The 22778-nt window shown below is 36.3% G+C and overlaps 1 protein-coding gene across 1 annotated transcript in view; it reads left to right on the top strand.

Annotated features, from left to right (window-relative positions):
- The window catches only part of DOK6 (docking protein 6), a 185325-nt gene that overhangs the window by 115734 nt on the left and 46813 nt on the right, over positions 1–22778 (top strand). The window contains exon 7 of the mRNA XM_009290867.1: positions 12681–12798. Coding sequence (XP_009289142.1) covers positions 12681–12798 — 118 coding nt within the window. The remainder of the gene's footprint in view (positions 1–12680; positions 12799–22778) is intronic.

The raw sequence follows: 22778 nt of genomic DNA, 5'->3' as shown, positions 1-22778 counted from the left end.
AAGACCGAGGCAAAAAAGTCATTGAGTACCTCTGCCTTCTCCATGTCCCGGGTAACCAGGTCTCCCGTTTTGTTCCGGAGAGGGCCCACATTTTCCCTCGTCTTCCTTTTATCCCCAGCATACCTATAGAATCTTTTCTTGTTGCCCTTGACGTCCCTGGCCAGATTTAGTTCTACCAGGGCTTTAGCTTTCCTAACCTGATCCCTGGCTGCTCAGACAATTTCTCTGTATTCGCTACCTGCTACCTGTCCTTGCTTCCACCCTCTCTAGGCTTCCTTTTGAGTTTGTCCAGGAGCTCCTTGTTCATCCATGCAGGATGAACAGTCTTATCCTGTCAGTTTTGAATAGCTCCTTGTTCATCCATGCAGGATGAACAGTCTTATCCTGTCAAGTTTTGAATACCCCCAAGGAGGTAGATTATGAGTACCCATTCCAGCTCTGGGCTGCTCTCATCGTGAAGAATTTTTCCTTAAGTCTGTCTCGAATTTCCCTTGCCACAGCCTGTGACTGTTGCCTCTTGTCCTTTCACTGTGCATCTCTGGTAACAGTCTTCTCTACAACATACCATACAACAGAGAGAGAAACTGGAGTTAGATTTGTCTTAGCCTTCTCTTTCTCATGCTGAATAAACATTAGACACTTAATCCAGCGTCACTGATAATGTTCTGCTTCTTAGAGGTTCTCTGCCAGGCTCTCTCCAGTTTGAGATTTCTCTTGTGCCAGGGCTCTAACCTGAAGACTCTATGATTACAACTGAACTTCCAGGTATGGTTTCACAAATGCCAAATAGTGGGGAAATGTGACTTCCCCCAACCTACTGGCCATGCTTTTGCTAATGTAGTCCAGCATGTGGTTAACCTCCATCACTGCACATGTATGCTGATCATTCATTTTATCACCATGACCACTAGGTCCTTTTGGCAGAGCTTTTACCTAGCAAGTCAGCCCCCAGGCTGTACTTGTGCACTGAGTTGCCCTGATCTAGTTGCAGCTTTAACATCTGTCATTGCTGAACTTCATGAGATTTCTGTCAGCCCTTTCCCCTGTTTTGCTGAGGTCCCTCTGAATGGAAGCCCTCCCGTCTGGGTGTTTGACTGCTCCCCCTAGTTTGATGTCACGCCCAAATTTGCTAATGGTGGATTCTGTCCCACTGCCCACATTGATGATGAAGATGTTAAAAAGTATTGGAATACTGACCCACCTAAACTGCAGGGATAGGTTTTTCAAAAATGTTTCAGTTCTGCAGTATTCAGCAGCAAAGGGCTTAATGAAGATTTTCCGTGCTATGCTAGAAGCATACCTCACTCTGTTACTTATGACTGTCTCAGGGTAAAAGCTGCTAGTCTCATCACATATTCAGTCTGTCAGAATCCATTTCCATAAAGGTAGCTGCCAGGCAAGATTCATATGGATTCATATGGCTAGCTGTTGAATGCATATCTCTACAGCATCTGTGATTCAAAATCCATTGACAAATCAGCATAGGTTCTTGTTTATAAAATGAAATAACTTGTGGTCTCTTCATTATTCTTAATCGTTTCCTTGTAGGACACAGTGGTAACAGCTGCAATTGCTACTAGCTGAGAAATTTTTTAAAATCATTTGTAAAATGATGGCATTTCTGTAATGTTTCCCACCTATTGTTCAGTGATCACCTTTACATACATTTTGTATTACATTAAGAAAAAAAGTGATGGAGTTACAGATTTCCATGGCAACAGGTATAACCCTATTTCCTTTGTTTCATGAAGCTGGAACTTACCAGCACAGAGGCAAAGGATTGTTCTGTTAAATGGCAGCCATGGATTTCAAAAGACTTGAGTTATACGGCATATGGTCATGCATCTACATCTACTACACCAAGCAACTTTTGCCAGCAGAAAAAAGACACCTGACTTACTGTCTGAAAATGAAATTAAATGGAGAAATGTTGCCAGTTATAAGATTTACTAGGCTGATGTAAGTATGTTGAAAGATACAGCAATTTACACACACTTCTCTGTTTCCCCTTTTCCAAACTGGGTTCCTGATTTGCAGCTATTTTTGCTACATTAGTAAACTGGCACCAGTAAGGAAGGAAAAATTTCACTAGCTTCTTTTATATGCAGAAATTTGGACTGTGATTTGGAGAGTCTTGTCTCTCATTTTAAGTTGTTTCTGGACCCTAGAAAAATATTTCCAAAGATACATTATGCATATTTATTTAGAAGTGTGTGCATTGCTTTTGAATGATTGCTTATTGCAATTTTAAAACTGAGCAATGTTAAGAATTTTCTGGCTGTATCTATCTATATACACGATCATGATGTGATCTCCATGTGTGTGAGCACACACAGTGGAAAAGAATAGCCCTTTATTTTTATAGACCAGCTTCTCAGTTGATTTTAAATCTGTAAAAGCCCACTAAAGGTGTGTGGTTTAACCAAAACCAGGACAAAAAGCAATGGAGCTACTAAAGTAAATATTAAATGAAAAATGAATAAATTACTTTAAATTAAACTAATAATGAAAAATGAATAAATTATTTTAAATTAAACTAATATGTTTATTTGTGTGTTCATATGTGCAGGAGTATTTTATAACCCCTCCTACAAAAATACAGTATATTTCAAAGCTAAAACTTAATAATTTACATTCATGTGCATTTACGTGCGTTGCACATGTATAACTAGCCCCAGTATGTATGATTCAAAATGATGCATTTGTAATGTTTAAAAGTGACTTAATGTTTAAAAGGAAGGAAATATGTTCTTTTGGAAGGTACTGAAGAGTCATCTAAGAGAGCTTTACTACATGATAGTAATTTTTATGTATTCTGGGTTTGCTATTTTTTTCTTTTTAATTTAAATGTCTATGTATGACATATAAAACTAACTTCTGAAAATGTCAGAAAGTAGAGGTCAGCAAGACTATGTTTGTTACTGAATACTGGAGTCACGCACAGATAAGCTTAATAAGGAATATTCATGAAAGGTTATTGATGATTATTGTTTCAGCAAGTATTCAGAAAATTGTCTTCCTGTCATTTTATTAAAGTTCATTGGTACCAGCAATTTCTATATGCTGAAATGAAGTAGCTAAAAGAAATGTGATTTCCATAAATATGTGTAATTGGAAACTACTGATCTGTTTTAGACAATAGAAGGAAAAACTTCATAAGAAAGCTAGTGAGGTCCAAGGCATTTGCTTTATCAGAAAGAATGAAACTCAAATAACTGTGCAGTGAACACTGAATACAGACTCTAGCTTTTTTTTTTTTTTTGCCAAAATGCATATGTAAGCCTTAAAATTCCAATTTTCAGCTCAGACTTACTCAGATAAGGTTCTCCCAACTGGGGACATTCTGAGTTCATCCTTATTTCACCTTTCTTGCCACATGCTAGAGAGAGTTTTTGAAGTCTGTTCTTCACTGAGGGACATTTTTTCATGCCATGACTTTTACCATACCAGCTCTAAAACTGGCCAAATCAACTTCTATGAATTCAGAAAGGCTGTCCTTCCAGTACTCTCACGTAAAATATTGAGGACTTCAAGTGTCCCAAATACCTCTTTAAGGTATGTCACATCTTTTGGCAAGCAATACCATGAAAAAACTCATATACTTTGAAATCTTCTCCAAAGCATATCAGGTTGAGATCAGACATGAGCAGCTTTGTCAGAGAGAGGGATACCCAGCAGAGCAAGGAGAGTAAAAAGCAGACAGAGGAAGGAGGACAAGACTTTGTAAGTCAGCATTGATGGCAAGTCTTGCTATTTTTAACTTTGGCTTGACACACCTCATGAAAGAGAACCTTCTGGAATGCCATAAATTTCAGGTTGAATCCCCCAGGAAACACTCCTGGTGAAGCATATCAGCCTTTGTTGACAGTCTCTTTCTTTGACTTCTCCAGCTGACACATTTCTGTTCATTCTTTCCCACCACAACTTACTTATCCCTACATTGTTCATAGGATAGATCTCACCCTCTCCCTTTTCAGTAAAACCTTCTCTATAATTTTGGAGATGCTAATTACAGAATCACAGCCTAGTTGAGAATGGAAGGGACCTCTGGAAGTCATCTTGTCCAACCCCCCTGGCTCACATAGGGCCACCTGGAGCTGGTTGCTCAGGACCATGTCCAGGCGGCTCTTGAATATCTCCAAGGTGGGAGACTTCACAACCTTCCTGGGCAACCTGTGCCAGTGCTCAGTCACTCTCACAGTAAAAAAGTGTTTCCTGATGTTCAGAGGGAACCTCCTGTTTCAGTTTGTGGCCACTGCCTCTGGTCTTGCCACTGGGCACCACTGAAAGAGCCTGACTGTCCTCTTTGGACCCTCCCTTCAGGTATTTACAAACATTGACAAGATCCCCCTGGAGCCTTCTCTTTTCCAGGCTAAACAGTCCCAGCCCTCTCAGTCTTTCCTCGTAGGAGAAATGCTTCAGTCCCTTTGTCATCTTAGTGGTGCTTTGCTGGACTCTTTCCAGCGTGTCCATGTCTCCCTTGCACTGGGGAGCCCAGAGCTGGACCCAGCACTCCAGGTGTGGCCTCACCAGTACTGAGTGGAGGGGAAGGATCACCTGTTTTGACCTGCTGGCAGCACTCCTCCCAGTGCAGTCCAGGATACCATTAGCCTTCTTTGCTGCAAAGGCACATTACTGGCTCATGTTCAGCTTGGTGTCAACCAGGACCCCCAAGTCCTTTTCTGAAAAGCTACTTTCCAGCTTGGTGGCCCCCAGCGTGTACTGGTGCCTGGGGTTGTTCCTCCCCAGGTGCAGGACTTTGCACTTCCTCTTGTTGAACTGCATGAAATTCCTGTCAGCCCATTTCTTCAGCCTGTCGAGGTCCCTCTGGATGGCAGCACGACCCTCTGGCAATATCAGCCACTCCTCCCAGTTTTGTAACATAAGTATATCTGCTGAGGGTGCACTCTGCCTCATCATGCAGATGATTAATGAAGATGTTGAACAGGACTGGACCCAATATTGACCCCTGGGATACACTGCTAGTTACTGGCCTCCAACTAGATTTCATGCCACTGATCAACACCCTTTAATCCCATCCATTCAGCCAGTTTTCAGTCCACCTCATTGAAATGGGCTGCTCATCCAGCCCATACTTCATCAGCTTCTCCATGAGGATCTTATGGGAGACAGTGTCAAAAGCCTTCCTGACGTCAAAGTAGACAATATCCACAGCTCTCTCCTCATCTACCAAGCCAGTCATTTCATCATAGAAGAGTATCAGACTGATCAAGCATGTCTTCCTTTTGGTGAATCTATGCTGACTAATCCTGATGACTTTCTTATCCTTCATGTGCCTGGAAATGATTTCCAGGATTAACTATTTCATCATCTTCCCAGGGACTGAGGCGAGGCTGACCAGCCTGCAGTTCCCTGGGTCCTCCTTCTTGCCCTTCTTGAAGATAGCAGTGTCATTGGCTTTCGTCCTGTCATCAGGTGCCTCTCCCAGTCGCAATGTTGTTTTGGCAAACCAAATAACATCTCCTGTACTCTAATGGCTACTATTAACTTCTTAATTCAGTGAAGACCAAAACTCCTAGCCCTCCTATCATTGACTTATATTTTATATCACCTACTAACAAACACTCATAATGGTGCACATAATTCACTGCTTGTTTTTGAAATGAGACAAAGCTATAAATGAACATTTCAGTGATGAACTGCCTGAGATGAATGACCTGTAGAACGTATCTTTGAAGGTTAAGCTAATACCCTAGAGTTTAAGCAGATCTATATCAGTGCATTCTATGCCACCTGCCTTCACTTTAAGCATTCATGAGTCAACATGATGAACTGTTCTAGGACTGTGATTCATTTCCGTTTTGACTTAAATAAAATGTGTAGGGATGTGCTGTTATTTTGGATTTTGCTTTTTGGTTTTAGGCATTTTTTTGCTCTGATCCTCCCCATTTCCCATCTGGAAATAACTATACCTTTAAACAAGTGTATCAGTACTGAGCACCTTCAAAAATCCTAGATTTTTTCTTTTAAAACCTGAAGACTTTGCCCTGGGTGATGCTGCTTAGAGAGATTATTTTATAGTTCCACACAGTCTTATCCTTAAATGCTGTATATTTTCAGGTCAGCAAATGTCTATCTGTAAAATCTTTTCCTTCATGTCGTCCAGCACCTCTCTTTCATAAAAGCTCCCATTTCATGGTAACAGAAAGGATAATCAATATCTGCAAATAATGTCTGTACATACTGGATTCTCTATCATGTGTATATATGTATTTATTGAAGAAATTAGCTTAACCTGCTAGCAATTTCTCCTATGTGTTAGAGACTCCTACCATTTAATTATGTTTGTTTCCACTAAGATCTACTGTATAGTCAGGCTTGAAATAATCTCAGCTCTGTTCATGTCAGCATCATCTCCCATGTTATTAGTGAATGGTTTTATGCAATGAAAAATAGACAAAGTATTTCATATATTGTCTATATATAATAAAATATCTGAAATCTTGTAAAGATGTAAGAACCTGACCTTCTGCCCTCACAGTAGTTAGTATAGTTTCCATAGACAGGAAACTTCTTTCATGAAAGAAACAAAACCACAATTTTGTGACAGAATATGGGTGAAAACACACACCTTACTGACATTCAACAAATATAATCCCAATGCACAGTAAAATCCAGCTACTTTTCCCCAACATTAATCCATTCTGTCAGACAACAGTGATCTATTATGAGCCTCTTTCAGAGGAAAGAAAAAAAAAAGAAAAAAAACCCCATACTTCTGCCAGAAAAGGAGCAAAATGTCCCAATTCTCTCTTTATGGTGTGGCCAAGAAGATCAGAAAAAAATCAGTCCCATTGAATCTCCCTTCAGAATGCTTTTCTTTCACCATTGCTTTAATATTCATACATAATATTATTCCACCGCCAAAGAATAATCATCATTCACCTTGGCACTGCAAAGCGGTGTTATTATTTTGAGGTTTTTTCCTCATAATTGATTAAGAAACTCTCTAAAAGGTCATAACAAGGTTAGAATAGCTACTGAAAACCTGAATGCTAGAAATATATTATAAAGGCTGAAATCACTGAAATGACTTTCACAGCTAGCTTTTCTAATAAGTCTTTTCAGAAGACTTATGAGGTCATATATTGGTAGGGTTTTTGCCAATATTGTGTATTCTGTCAGGAACAGCAAGCTGGATAAAAATGTAAAAATAAACATAAAGCAGTGCATAGCAAATAAATAGTATGCTGATACATATAAGTGTTTATATTAATAGTAGGCACCTTTAAGTAATGAACACAGTCCAAATAACACATGACTATTTTCTAAGCAAGCTAAGTGATTGTGAACAAAGGATTATGGGGAAATTATAACCAGAGAGTAATCATTAGTAAGACATCACCAAAGGGAAGAATATTCTTATTAGACTTTCATAGGAATATATCCTGCATCCCGTTTCCTTAAGTATTTTCATAGAACTTCTGGATCAAGGCACAATCTAATTATTAGAATTCTGGATCTTACAGTTATAAGACAATATGGAAGTGGGTCAATGAAGAAACAGAATTCAAAATGACAAGTTGGAAAAATTGGTTGGAACAGCAGAATAACATTCAACAGAAACATGGGCAAAACACTGTGCTTAAGAAGGAATAATCTGCTTGACAGAACTGGATGGGAACTGCCTTTTGTACTACAGGTCTATGCATCATAGTACAAAAGCTGAACATGGGACAATAGTATCTGCTTTCGCAAAAAAGGCAAACGTGACACCTCTTTCTTGGTCATTACTGAAAACTCTTTTTCTTTTTTAAAAATACTTCTTCCCTCTTGCATGTTTTCTAACTCAGCTGATATCTGAGCTGGTACCTCAACTGATGCTACCTTCTAGATTGTGTGATTCTTAAACTCTAGTAATTTGCCACTGTGGATACCAGTGAAATGAGCCTGTGCTATTCCACTGTCAGTTAATGGACACTTGAGAAATTAAATGTATTTCTTGACCCCTCTTCCTCTTCAAGGCATAACACACTAAGCAATCTTCTTTAGAGTTATAAAGAAAAAAAATCTAAATAGTGAAATTTAATTCATATTTCCAGACTACAATTCTCGTTAGTCTTCTGTGACCTAGTTCTCTTGCTATTTGTTTGAAGACTCTAATGAGAATGTGAAATGAGCTGGGTTTTTTTAATACATGATAAAGTAACCTATTTCCAGAGCATATCCGTAAAAAACACACAGTCTTTATTCCAGGCTAAAAAAATGGAATGAACTGTATATTGTTCAGTTTTTCTCCCCAAGCCAAATGTATTTTCTGTAACCTTCAGTGTTTTGACTTTCTTAATGCTATAAGAAAATGAGAGAATAATATGCTAAACAGGTCAAAGCTCATAACCCTAATACGTTTAACAGGCTCCATTCTTGGAATTGTATTCATTATTGAAATCAGAGTAACAAATCTATTTAAGTCAATGGAGATGGCCTATGGGAATTAAAAGAAAATTTAGCCCTTAAGACTTGCCTCACGAAAGAAAAATAATGAAAAATATGGGGAACTACTTACAGTGACACATTATTAGATTTTTTGTATTATTATTTCTATTTTAATAAAATAGTCCTTTAAGAATTAGAAAGTTGTTGCTGCCAATGCAAAGGCTTCATATGATTTAGTATTTTGGATATTTTGGTTTGGATATTGGATTTGGATACAGGAAAGGAATGTAACGTTCACTGTGTGAAAGGTATCTTATCAAAGAAAGATTCTGGAGGAAACTGTAGGAAACCTAACTACTAAGTATTTCATGTCAGATAACAAAAACACTTCGGTGATGGATTTTTTTTATATTCCCACCAAAAAAATCCCTGAGTTGATGTGGTTGTGATGTATGCATTTCTACTTTTCTTTTTGCCCATGAGATTTGAGAAATATTTGGAGCAAAACCATTCTAGATGCATGTTTTATTTAATGCTACATTAATATATTATAAATGTTTAATTTGGTAAAGTGCTTTTACTTTCCTCTATATTTCTATACTTAGATACCAAAGATTAGTCAGTTCATAGATGCAAGTCTGCAAAAAACCACCCTCAGTGAAATCATAGAATGGTTTGGGTTAGAAGGGACCTCTAAAGGTCATCTAGTCCAACCCCCCCTGCAATGAGCAGGGACATCTTCAACTAGATCAGGTTGCTCAGAGCCCTGTCCAGCCTGACCTTGAAGACTTGGGGGGCATCCACTACCTCTCTGGGCAACCTGTGCCAGTGTTTCACCACCAGAGCAGAGGGGCAGAATTACCTCAAATTCATTCCCAGTTCAAAAGTGTTTATTTCTTCTATGTGTCTGTGCTACCTCTGCCATTATTGGCCCTTTCTGTACGGTTGATGCTAATGCATCTGAGCTTGTTTTGCCAGCTCCTGAAGAAAATGTGCCAGTGTTGGAAGCAACAGCTGAACATTGGCTGCTTACATAAGAAGGGATCCATACTCAGAGATGTTGATTTAATTTTGTAAGTGGTAAACAGGCTTAAGGAGATAGGTGAAATAATTTTTGAAGATATTTATTGAATTGTTATATTTATGTTAAATTAAGAACAGAAATAAATCTGTGCAGGAAACTGATGGTCTACATGTTTCAAGAAAAGAAGAAAATTAAAAGATTATTTACTTGATTTTCCAAAGTGAAATGTTCTCTGTTTGAGTTGGTTGATTCAGAAAAGGCTAGAGAAGTCAGCTGTTTTTTTCTGAGGTGTAGTAAAAAGAAGAGAAGAGTATCTAGGATAAAGTCTCTGAACGTATCCGGAGTGAACTCTTCAACTGGTCTGGAACACCAGAAGTCTCAAACCTGAGTGACTGATTATTTAAGAAGTAAACAGTTCTGGTTCATCTTCCCTGACTTACAAATTATTTGTTTGTTTTGTTTTTCTTTTTTAACATTGTTAACTACCAGAAGTTCATTTACAGTTGGGGAAAAGGGATTATGAAACAGTAGATCTCTGTACATTAAATTCTAGTTTAACCTGATATAATTTATATAACAAAAAGCTATTTAATAGTGTAAGAACAATTGATTATATGGATGTTTATATGCCTGTTTTCATCACCTTGGTTTCAAGTTTTTTATCTGAAACACCCACAGCCTAGCATATAAGATGGTCTCTAGAGAAAGTTCTAGAGAAAGTAGGTTTCTATCAGTAGATTATCTAATTTTCTTTGAACACAGAAATATTTTTACAAACAGCAGTTTGTAGGAGTAAGCATTCTGTCATTGTCAATTACATTTGACAAATAAAGTGTTGTTTATATTGATAAAAAAGATAAAAAGCAAAATTGTAGCTAATAGTGATCTAACAATTAGTAAAAATAACTTCATGGACAAATTAATGTGCTATTATATTGTCATCCTTTATATGATATACAAGCTGATAAGGTCTTCAAATCCATATGTTTATGTTTATATTTTAAAGTCTCAAATTAAAAACAAAATTGGCAATGTATTTCAATTTTTTTTTTTCCGAGGATGATATTTTAATAAAATAGAAATTGTTTTCTCTCTATGTAGTCCCCAAAGAAATGTAGTTCATCTGGTCCTATTGCAGTTAGCATATGGTGATACTTCTTATCCAAAAGGTGATATCAGAAGTTGTTCTTTAATTAGAGAATCTGAGGAAACAAAGTACTGTGAACGCTCGCAATGCGATCTTCTGCACTAGAGCAGTTCTTACTTTAATTTATAATGAGAATGGATTTTTTTGAATCTTTCAAAGCTTTAATGTGTGCATATAAAGTTCTTCTTCATCAGTGTTGGTCAGATCAGGCAGGAACTAATCATCTCAGATCAGGAATAATGATATAACTTTAACCACGTAATTCAGTCCATGGATTTAGCTTTGAGATAATGAACCATAGTCAAAGTGGTTCCCTTTACTGGAATTATTTTTTTCAGAATGCATACTAATAAAAAGTTTTGCCTGTTGCCTCAAGACTATAATTTACCTTTTGGGTGAATAAATTATGAATAAATCATCTGTGTATTGACGTTACATGATTTTTTTTTTTCTTACTCAACAAAGCTACCCTTGTTACCCTTGCTATACTAACATGGTAGAATAACTTAGAAGATCTGTTATTGCCCTGACGTCCACAATAAAGGAAATTCTCTGTAGCAATAAAATTTAAATTCTCAAGTCTCCCTAAAAATAGAATTCCAGTGATAAGGATTTTGAACTTCTTTTAATGGAGGAAATGTTTCTGCAAGCTCTTTACTTCATATTGAATAACTTCCAGGGATGATCTGCACCACTGACAAATGAAATGTAATATTTGGCTATAAATGAGCAGAAAAGACATTAGCTGTAGACAGGGAGTAATTTTGATGACAATTCTCAAGAAAACAACAATGGAAGTAATTACAATAGATTGATTTTAAGCAAAATATCTGCCATACATCAATGTGTGTTAATACTCAAAAATTAAATAATTGCAGATCTTCAGGTGGATACTGCCTCTAAAAGGTTGTTTGGGGTTTTTTTTATTGCAGAATAACATGAGTTTGTGCAGATAATTTTTTTTTTTTTTAATTTGGCGTTATGATTCTGAATGAGGAATCCCTAGGAGTTAATCATTAGCCTGCAGTAAATGATCCAGACCTTGAATACCTTCTGTTCTGTAGCTGGACTCTGAAAATGTAGGTTTCTAGGCACACCTTTTCGGAGTATCACCCTCACCATCCTGGTGCCGCTCCTGAAATTAAGAGGTTTTCCACTCTAAATCTTCAGACATAATTGATCCTTCAGTATTGATCCAGACATTCCCTGAAGAAATTACATGCCCCACAGAGTCATCGTGATTTGTTAGATGCCACAAATTACTGATAGCATTTTATATTCTGTAAAGCCAGAGATACAAAAATTTTGCAGATACATTCTCTTTTCTTCTAGACAGAGAAAGCATAAGTTATACAGGTATATCCAAAGAGGTTGGCAGGGTACACAATCCTCCATCATTCTTTTTTTTCTATAGCCTAGTCTTGTCTTTCATTTGCATCTATAGTGCATTGGAGACAGAGCTCTCAGTAATAAAGTTTACATTCCTCCTGTCAAGTTTCTGTGCCGTAGCTCTTGTACACATGGACACTTATGATGCAATTCACAGTTTCGGTTACATGAAGTCCCCCAGACTGGGAAAATTTGCTCTTGAGGCTGTAGCTTACTACTGGTGATGAAATGCTTCCACTTGAGTGGAGGATTAGGGGATTAATGACTCTTCATTGCTAATTCTCTGCTGGTTGTCTCAGATTCTCTCTTAACATCTTTCTGGGTATTCAATCCAACATGCAGGTTAAATGACCAAAAAGAAATGTGATTGTAGAGGGGTTTAAGATTTCAGGCATATGCTAATCCATCATTATCATAAAGTTAAAGAAGAAAATAACAAAATCCTGGCAGCAACAAGAATAGCTGCAGATAAATAAATAGGGACATATTCCTATGTCCTAATATTAACCTGTGCTAATGAATTTATATAACCAAATACACTTTTGCAGCTTTTTCCTGAGCATTCACAGTGCTGATGCTTATAACAGTTTAAATGACAGTATAAAACCTGTGGTAATTCAGGAAAGTATCTTCATAACAACATTGGTTCAATTTACAGTTTTGAGATTATCTATCAAGTATGGTTATGTGTGATCTTCCATTTATGTTTGCTTTGTTTTTTAGCTCCAGACCAGTCTGTCTGAACCAATGACATTATCCAAGTCTATCTCACTTCCTCGTAGTGCATATTGGCATCATATCACCCGGCAGAACAGCGTTGGAGAAATCTACAGTTTACAAGGCAAGTTCCTTATAAGTAAATGCCATGTACATTAGCTTCTTTTCATTTGACCAGAATTCATGCAAATAACTTTTTATTTGCACTAGTTGTTTTCTCTTCATTTCATTTTATCAGTTGTCAGGAACCTCAGCAGGATTCTCAAATTTACATAAAACACGTTTATTTTAGTCATTTTATAAGCTAATGGCAAAAATTATTCCCAGAATCACCACATAAAGCTGCGTAGACAATTTGGCTCAAAGTAACTTCTCAGTAGCTGGTGAATGTCAGGTTGTTTTAGTATTTTTTCCAAAAGTATTTTCTTCCAACAAGATTGTGTATGTATTTGGGCATCCTCAGGGTGCCCAATTAAATCTACATAAAGTGGCTATACGAGTTGCAATATTAATAATAAATAATTCTAGGAATAAGAGCTATTCTTGGTGAATTTGCGTGGCGAATCATATATATGAACTGTTGATTTGACTAACTTACAGGTCTTCTGTATATACATATCATCATTTTCTGTCTCCAGTTCTCTTTCATATGTTTAGATTCTAAGCTATTTGCTTAAGACTTTAAATGCTATAATTAACATAACTTGATGACAATGATGATGATTCACTGTTCTTAAGCTGAAATTGATTTGTATCTTTTAGGAAACTGAAATTATTGTTACATTTAAAATGTAGACCTTAGTTAATAGTATTGTTTTCACTTTTAAAGAATAACAATGTATCATAAACATATTCCTTTGTATTACTTGGAAAGGGTTCAAGAATTTTGTTTCAATTTTCTCTTAATAATTTGTTTGCTTAAGCAATTTACATTTAGATAGGAGGTTGGAAACTGCTCACAAACAAGAGTACCCAAAGCAAGAAAATATAGTACGTTTTCATAAAAATAAGTGAAATGCAGTGTATTGATGAAAGACATGAGGTGTTTTGTTTTGTAAATTATCACATAAATTAAAATCAGCAGGTGAGCTGTGAATTCAGTGGGTGACTCACTAAAGGGTACAGCATTTGTCTCCCGTCATCCCCCATACAACAAAGACAAAGTGAATTTCTAATCATGGTTATAGTCTTACAGTTAAATAACAGTAATGGAAAAAAGAAAATAACCTTCCAGAAGTTTGTTGTTTGTGAAAAAAGTTGTGCTTGTAGATCACCTTAAAAATATTCATCATATCACTGATATTTTTTCATGAACAAAATAAGAATGCAAAAAGAAAAAAAATTATTTGTAGAGATGTTAGAGTTCCTCTTCTTATGTTCTTGATGGGTCTTTCCTTTTGCAAAAAGATAGTAAATGTGTTATGTTATACATAAAGTGAGATAAATGTATGGAACATTGTTCATTCTCTGCAACCTTTTGTTTCTTACAAATGGCTTTTGCAATAACAGAAAGCAAAACTTGATATATCAAGTAATAGTTTAATATCTATACCAACTAGCTTTGCAGGACACAACATATTGGAAGTGTATTATTAAAAACGCAAGAATTTTACTTTTTGGAAGTATGCAGATTTTATTCACACTTCCCCTGAAACATGGGACTAATAAATATTTCAGAACTTAAGATTTTCATTTCTCTTACATGTACTATGATGACTGAAACTTGAGAAAGTGTAGTTGATTTCAGGAGAAACTAGTCCAGTTTTACCAGTGGGCTAAATGCATCCAGAGGACAATTTTGTTTCCCTCTGGTTGCAAAACTTTTACATGCAAGAATATTATTCATTATCTGTAATGAAGAACTCTTTGAACCTTCTGCTATAATGACTAATTAAATGCAATGTATTTATTCAGAAGCTGAAGGGAGCACAAAGTACACCTTTTCTTCCTAATACCTGTTCGTGCTGATAGTCTTTGCACAGCAGAGACCTAGCCATTGCCGAAGCATCAGCCCACAGATGCTTCATAGATGTGGGTGGAAGGTGTGTAACGAGGAAGCAGATTGCGAGCGTCACTTCAACCCTCACCTCAGTATAGCAGCCAGCTGAGAGGAGCTGTTGCAGAGGGAAAAATCACTTGCTGCCACTGTGATCCCCTCTGAGCTTGCAAAGGTATATTACACCTTCAGAAAGGAGATGTTTTCTTTAGAGCACAATCCATCAAACTCAGTTCTGCACTTCATGTGTATTTATGACAAAGTTTTTTACATTCAAGAAACAAATTTGAAAATTCCACGTTCCTCTGAATATCTCACAAACTTTAAAATGAAATAACTAGAGTGGTGTCTACCTATATTCAGATTACTATAAATATCAGTAAAGTAACAGCTGAACTCACTGTTAAGTACAGTGTAAAAGTGTTTCCATAGTGGCAATTATTTCAAACTTGTAGTCTGAAGTGACTAGAATTTAATTAATAACAGCTGGTGATGTATAAGGAGAACTGAATATGTGCTCATACTACCTTAGATAAATTGGCTCTTCAGAAGTTATTTAGCAGTCGAATTTAACTTAATTAGTAGTGTGAGTTGATCTGATAATGAATATACTGTAGAGTAAGAAGGTGGGGGGTTCTTTTCTTTTTTTTTTTTTTTTTTAAGACTACATTTCAGATGAGAAAAGGCAATTCAATAAATGGGTATTAGGTTTATCATCCTCCATCTGCCCATGAAAACATTTACATGTAAAGACCTGGAAAGATTAAAACACAGAATAATAGTGCTAAAGGAACACAGGTTGCACAAAATATCCTAAAATGAGGTGGGCTGGTTTTTCTCTTTATACAGCTTTTCCTCCATTTGTGTCTTCCTTGCACCCTTTCAGTTCTTGATTGCACTGCTAAGATAAAAGTAGTAATTTAGTTGCCTAATTAATCTTATCACTAGGAACAACTTGGTGGTTGGCTCTTACCAGTGGCAGCACATCACTACCAGTATTCACTTCAAATTTTACAGTACAGTGCTGCAGGTCTGACAGTTTCCATCCGTGATCTGCAGCTGCTGTAGAGGTTGTGGCATGGGGCCTCATTAACTGACATAGCGGTGCCCTTTCAGCACAGTGCATTGCCTCTCCTCTCTGTCTGACGTGACATGGGGTATGTGGCAAGCCCCAGTGCTGCACAATAAAAAGAAAAAGGGAATTGCTGCCATGCCAGAAAACAGCACAAAGTTTTTACAGCCATCAGGTTAAATTCCGGTCTAAACTTCTGTGTTGGAATGATTTCACTTAAAATCCCAGCTGATACCCATGGCTTTACAAATCACAATGCCGCTTTCTAAAGTGTACATATTGATAATCCAGATCTTGCCTTGAATTGCAATTCAGAAATGAAATAGTGTCCTTACAGATTTTTTATCATAAAACAGTTTAAGTAACAGAGAAAAAAAGAAAAAAAAACTTATACACCATTTTTTGTGCATACTTGAGTAAGACTTAAATGAATTGTACATTTTCATTAATAATAGACAGCTGTATAAAGAATTTGAGCCCAACAGAAGATAAACGTTCATTGCTATGTTATGCTCTCTTATACATCAAGATTTACAAAAACAAAAATTACAAGCCAAGAGTAACCTTGTGAACTGAAATCATGGTTAAGAAGGAGAAAAATACCAGTACAAGAGCCATGTAAGCATAGAAAAAAAAAAACAAAACTATATGTATCATCATAATTTATTGTTTATTGTTACTACCTGGTATAAGATTTAGCACTGTTTCACAATATATTAAAAATTGACAAACAAAGCACGTCTTTTTATACAGTAAAAGATAACTGATAGCATTAATACATTTTTTTTTTTTTATTTAGGCATTTAAATTTGCTTAGGATGAAAAAAGGATTGCAGACAATTTTCAGCTAGCTGAAATTTAGTGTTGTAGTTCTTGCTCTACAGAATTTGGATAGTACAAATTTTAAACACAGTCAGTTTGTATATTATTAAACAAATAAGGCCAAATAAAATTTTGGTATGGAAACCTGCATTAGCTTTTTGTATTGCAGTTATGGAAATCTCTGAGGAAATTATGTTTAGAAATTCTAATTACAGACTGGTCTTTCTCCAAGAAATTCAAAATTAAGAATTGCTTTCAATCACCCCTGTTGTGTTTGAGTCTGGTTTGTATTCCTTATTTGGACTTCTGTTTTGCTATCCATACGCAAAGTGATGAATACCTACCCACGTAAGCAATCCTATTCATTTCTATGAGAGTACTCATGTGAAAGAATGTATATTTGTATGAGAATTACACCAGCAACATCTCACATGTTTTCCTCTTAAAGGGATCACTAATGCTTTTTTCCCACAGTAAATTGCTTATCACAATTTGCTTGTCACAAATGCTTATTTGCTCTATCACAAATGCTTACCACATTTTGTTATAAACCCATAACAAAGTAAATAAATTACACTGAAAAATACTAAGATGCCTGCTAAGAGCTAGAGTCACATTTTTAAACTTATTGAGGAACTTTGAGAAATAAAACTATAGTCTTCAATGAGACAGGACTTAAGCTGGAAGCATCACATAAGCTTGTAAGTACATGTCAAAAACAAAGCCAGACAGAAATAAAAACTGGCCTCAATGAAGTCTGTAGGAATTTTTCTGTTGATATACAATTATCTTTTGTATTTCACACTAAAGATGCAATAAACATAAATCTGCTTTTGCAAATCAAAACAGAGGGAAACTCTGGCTCCTCTTTGGCCTCGGTAAGCAAGCCTGCATTGCCCCTTGTCTTTTGGCCTTGTTAGGTGAGAGCTCACCCTTCTCTTGTTTTTGAATATATTTTAAGTAGAATAACATGTAGTATTAACCCATTCAGCTAAAAGGTTTTGTACGTAAAAGGGAGAATAAGTCATATGCAAGTAATTTCTTCCAGCTACATAAGTTTCCAGCCTTTTCAAAGTAGAAGGTCTGATATGTCATTAAAAATAATCAGAGAATATTCGAGTTGCTAAATATTTAGAAGGGATTGAATCTTCCTGTTCAACTGTCCCTAGGCTAATCCTGCAGGAATTTCTGATGTGGGCTTCAGCAGTTTTCTGCAAATTAAAGTATGTAAGATGAATTGGAAGACATTTGTCATTCTGGCATTTCCATTGTTTGTTCATATGCCCAGCAATAGAGTACAGAATCCATTTCCCCATCTAATCTTGATGCCAGAATAATGTGAATGACATAAAATGTTAGAATATATCTGTTATATAAACCTGATCACTCAGTAATATTTCATTAAGCGTCTACCAGCAGCTAGAGCTGAAATGCTTTATAGCCTGCCACCTTCCCATTTCCTTTGCTGGATCTCATCAGGACTTTCACATTAGTAAATGAAGCCTATAAAATTTGAAGTATGAATAAAAGACACCTGAAACAAGATACTTACTGAGAGAAAATACGTAAGAGCTACATTATTTAAGACGACTGTATTATGTGGTTTCTCATGTCTTATGCAGTAGATTTGATTCTTTTCTTTTGAGCTTTGAAATTCTGTGCAAAATAGTGCATCACTAGACTGACTTTAAAATGGCATATTGGAAATAGGAAGTGTCTTACTCAGAAACTAGTGAAGAAGAACCTCATTTTGTTCAACAGTGATTGCTATAGTTAATTAAGAGCATTACTGACAAGCTCTAAAAAGTATCTTGACATATTCCCTTTCGTTCTGATAAATGGTTGCTGAGGTAAGAGGTTCTTACAGTTATGAGCCATGAAAAATAAGGGGAAAAGCCAAAAAAAGATTAATAAAGCATATTCTGTTGTCAAATTCAGAAGTTCTGATTTCATTAAGCCCTGTATTGTGATGCCCTTTCTCTCAGAAAATGGGCCTGCAGTGAGATCACTTGTCAATGAGGTTATTCTGTGCTAGACCAGAAAGCGTAGAAGTCACTGTAACTTCAGTTACAACTGAAAGCCCAGTGTAAGAAAAGCAGTAAAATATTAACTTCCTCTCTCCTCCGAAAACCAACAAATGTAAGTTCTTCAGTGCAAACTACACAAATTCTTAGTTATAAATCTCTTTTTATGTCTTAGCTTAATGCCTTCATGAATATGTGATGACACTAGCTTCTCACTCACTGTTGGTGTGAGAAGCAAATCAAGCTTTGCCCCTAGCTCAACTTAACTGAAACCAGGAATCTTTACCCTGAGGTAGCTTAAGACTAACCACAGTTATGCTGTGCTCATCTGATGTCTCTGTTGTCTCATAAAACAAGGACCTGCATTTTATCATGAGAGCTGTAGTTCAGTTAAAGAATATGTGTAGTGGGAGAATAGGCATAACCAGCTCCATGGATGCAAAGTGTTGGCTGGTATTGGATTGTCTGAACAAGAAAGGTTTACTATGCTATATCAGAGAGAAAACTGAAATACTTGTCAAAAGTCAATTTTGTGAAAACTGCTTTTTTCTGTTAAATTGTTTCACCAATAAATCTGGACTGCTCTAGCTATGACTATCTTATTTTGTATTAAGTATGTTATCACAGTTAGAATCAAGAAGATTGTCAGTTCATTTTTGTAATTTCAAATAAATTGAAATATTTCTATGCTGACAAGCCAGATTTTCTAGACAAATTATTACACAAAATCATGGATGTATTAAACCCCCTTTAAAGCCATTTGGGGTGAGGGGCAGCCTGCATATTTGTGAAAAAAATAACTGGGCAAAAAGATGCATTTTCTTTAGTACCTATTTGCAGGAAATATTTATACTTCTTTTTCTTTCAATAATTATTTTTAAATAAAGTAAAAATTATTGAAATTGACACTTTTATAGAATGGGTTCACAAATTTTTTTATGATCTAGAAACAATGTAAGTTTTGAAAATGGGCTGTGTAATGGGAAGAGTGGGGGGATGTTAATAATATCAGCTTTGCCAGCAGTAATGAGGAAAGAAGCAAAGCCCAAAGATTTCAAGTGCAATTGATTGTGTTCTACTTCAAGTGGAAAAAAGATCCACACCCCCCTTCACATTCTAATGTTTATGAGATAAAATGGCATCATATAAATATATATTTAACTGCTTGTCTGAAGTGACATAACATTGACCTAACTGCCTGTTAATCGGTTACTATGAAGTTTAAAATGTTATAGAAAGAGTATTGTAAGATCTCATATAGCAATTGATTGTGTTCTACTTCAAGTGGAAAAAAGATCCACACCCCCCTTCACATTCTAATGTTTATGAGATAAAATGGCATCATATAAATATATATTTAACTGCTTGTCTGAAGTGACATAACATTGACCTAACTGCCTGTTAATCGGTTACTATGAAGTTTAAAATGTTATAGAAAGAGTATTGTAAGATCTCATATACATTAATCTAAAGTTTCTGTAAGATTGTCTTTTATGTGTATCTCATTTTACTAATATGTAACAATATTATGGTGACAATATTTGTGGCACACGACATACTCCATTGTTAGTACAGACCTATTTATTTTCATGGTAAGGCCAATTTAAGCGCAACGGACACCCTACCTTGTATGTTCAGTTTAACCGAGTCATAAGAATATATTCTTTATAACTCCATAGTGAATTTTAGCTGTGCAGAACTGATTAAAAATCATAGTATTATTCAGTAGAGAAAAAAAGAAATGTTAAAAAAAAATCTTAGAACATCTTTCATTCTCTATTTGTTAAAAAAATCCTTTTCATCTTGGTGAATGCTTATATCCTGCCAACTTTTGATTTGATCAGAATGATACATTATAAGAAACTAAGATAAATTTCACAGAAGTAAGAACTGTGAATAACATTTGGAATTTCCTCCCAATGCAGAGTTAACAAGATTTCACCAAAGTGAAAGTTTTTCATCTTTCCCAAAACTCAAGTCTGCCAACTCCTTGCAGTTCCATGTTTGAATACTAGAAGTAAGTTTGCTGTTTAGCTGCTGGATACTTGTTTATCCTTCAAAATTTTTTTAAGATGCCTTTTGGGAAAGTATTTTAATCAAAGGTTCATTGCCCTGAGTTAAAGAACAAATGAAATATTCTGTTATAAAGCTATATGGGAGAAAGGAAAATGCAATACCAGACTGAGAGAGAGATAAGAGAGAAAGGACTTGGTAGAAACCGAAGTTGCATGCTCTGGAATTTACATTATAATTATCAAAGGCTCTGTCCTTCCCTCCGCCTAACAAAAAATGTCCCCATGAGGATTCAGTGCAGAGTAGCAGAGCAGTGTACTGTAAAGCCATACCTATCCTAACTGCAGATGGTAGAGGTGAGGCCCAAAGTGGAAAGATCCTTACTATTCTCTTTAGTGACTCAAATATTTATGTTATTGTCGCTACGCCAAGTTTACATGCAGAGGGACTGTGCCACAGTTATTTTCTCTGACCTGGTAGCGCATGTGACATAATGTGGTATGGGTGGTTGTGTTCCCAGCAGCGTCCTGTCTCCTCCTGTGTGCAGTAATGCCATCCCTCAGCCCAGCCCAAGGAAGGGATGGAAATCCAGCAGCCTGCGGGGGGAGGCACAGCTTGTCCCCCTGTGCTGGCGTGGCTGTTCTGCCCAGGGTGTTTTGACTGAGAAACTAAGGATGCGCTTTCTCTCTGCCTCTTGTCCTCCTTGTACTTTCATCCCCACTCAGAGTAGAAAGCAGTCTTGTCCAATCCACCTCTGTCCCTGGCGATAATCCTTGGTGGGGGCTGCCACTGCCAGTAATGAGCCTCCTTTTTTTCTCTCCAAAATCTGTTGAGCCCTATATAGCCACCGCAGGCTGTTCCCAAAGCTGCTTATATGAGCTGAACAAGGTGCAACCTACTTATAGTCACTATTACCACGCACTCAAAGTAAAGCATCTACTTTATTAATTGAATACTTAGTTGAGAATTAGCTAATTGTCCACAGGTGTGTTTTCAACCTAAAGAAGACACATGGCTAGTTAGTTATATCTATACAACTTTTTTTATCTTTTCTGAATGAAATATAATTACAAGAGGATTTTGATCAATTGTTTGGTTTCAGCTTCCAAGAAAAATACTCGTCCCTGGCTTACAACATTGCTTATTTTTCTTGCATTTCACTAATTAAACATTTAAATGCTATCGGTTTTATTCTTTTCCGTACAGTACTTCTGTAAAATTGTCATTACTGGCTACGGTTCTTTTTCATGGAAGTTAGTGAAATTGCATGAAACAAGTTTTCATTTTTCATGTCATTTTGCCACTTTTGCACACATCTGTATAAATGGATAACAATAACAGAATGTTTTCTTCCTAAATACCTATTACACACATGCCAGAGTAGCACCTCTGTGTCCATACACTTGCCTACTTTTCTGCTAAAATAGGAATGAGTCTTGCTTTTTAATAAGGCTTCTGCATGCTGTGTTAGGGTGTCTAATGGGAAGTTGTTGGATTTCCTAGTTTCTTGGTCATGGTCTGATGGCATCAAACCAGGATTGCAGGTACCCAAATGTGCTTTCTATCTCCTCTCTTCATATGTGGACATTCCAGGTTTTTGGAATACTCAGAAGCAATGTTGTTGCTGAAAGTACGGTTCAGAGCTTGTTTACATAATTGCTGATGCTTAAATTTTAATTTGAAAAAGCTTATTCTCATTGTAATTGTTATAAATGTAGCATCAATTTAAGTGATTGATTGTTGACAGACTTTGGTCACTTGTTTTTATCCATTATTGCTGTTATACAGTTCCAGGATGTCTCAGCAGGTTTGCAGGGCTTCTGTTTGTGAGATGACAGTCCTACCATCACCAAACATTTGATGCCATTTATGATGGAAAAGATAACCTGTTCTGGGTTAGGAAATGGAAATGTATTTCATTCATTCTTGTCAACTGCCTCATTATTCCCCGTTCACCAAAGCAGGTATTTAATTCTGAGAAATAGCTCAGCAGGTTTTCATCCCTTTCATGCTTCTTATAGAAACACTTTCCTCTGATCAAGTATGTGCATTTTGGTTTAAGTGTCAATCTGTTGTAGTGCTTTTCCATGAATCTGTTTGTGAAGAGTCTTGTTTTTCTCCTAACTGTCACCGTATATTAACTAAGACAACCCATTTTTAACAAATAAATGGAGGGC

This window comes from Aptenodytes forsteri, unplaced genomic scaffold, assembly GCF_000699145.1.
Source record: "Aptenodytes forsteri isolate BGI_AS27 unplaced genomic scaffold, ASM69914v1 Scaffold45, whole genome shotgun sequence".
Lineage (NCBI taxonomy): Eukaryota > Metazoa > Chordata > Aves > Sphenisciformes > Spheniscidae > Aptenodytes > Aptenodytes forsteri.
Note: the sequence above shows the minus strand (reverse complement) of the source record. Positions and strands in the feature narration are given on the sequence as shown.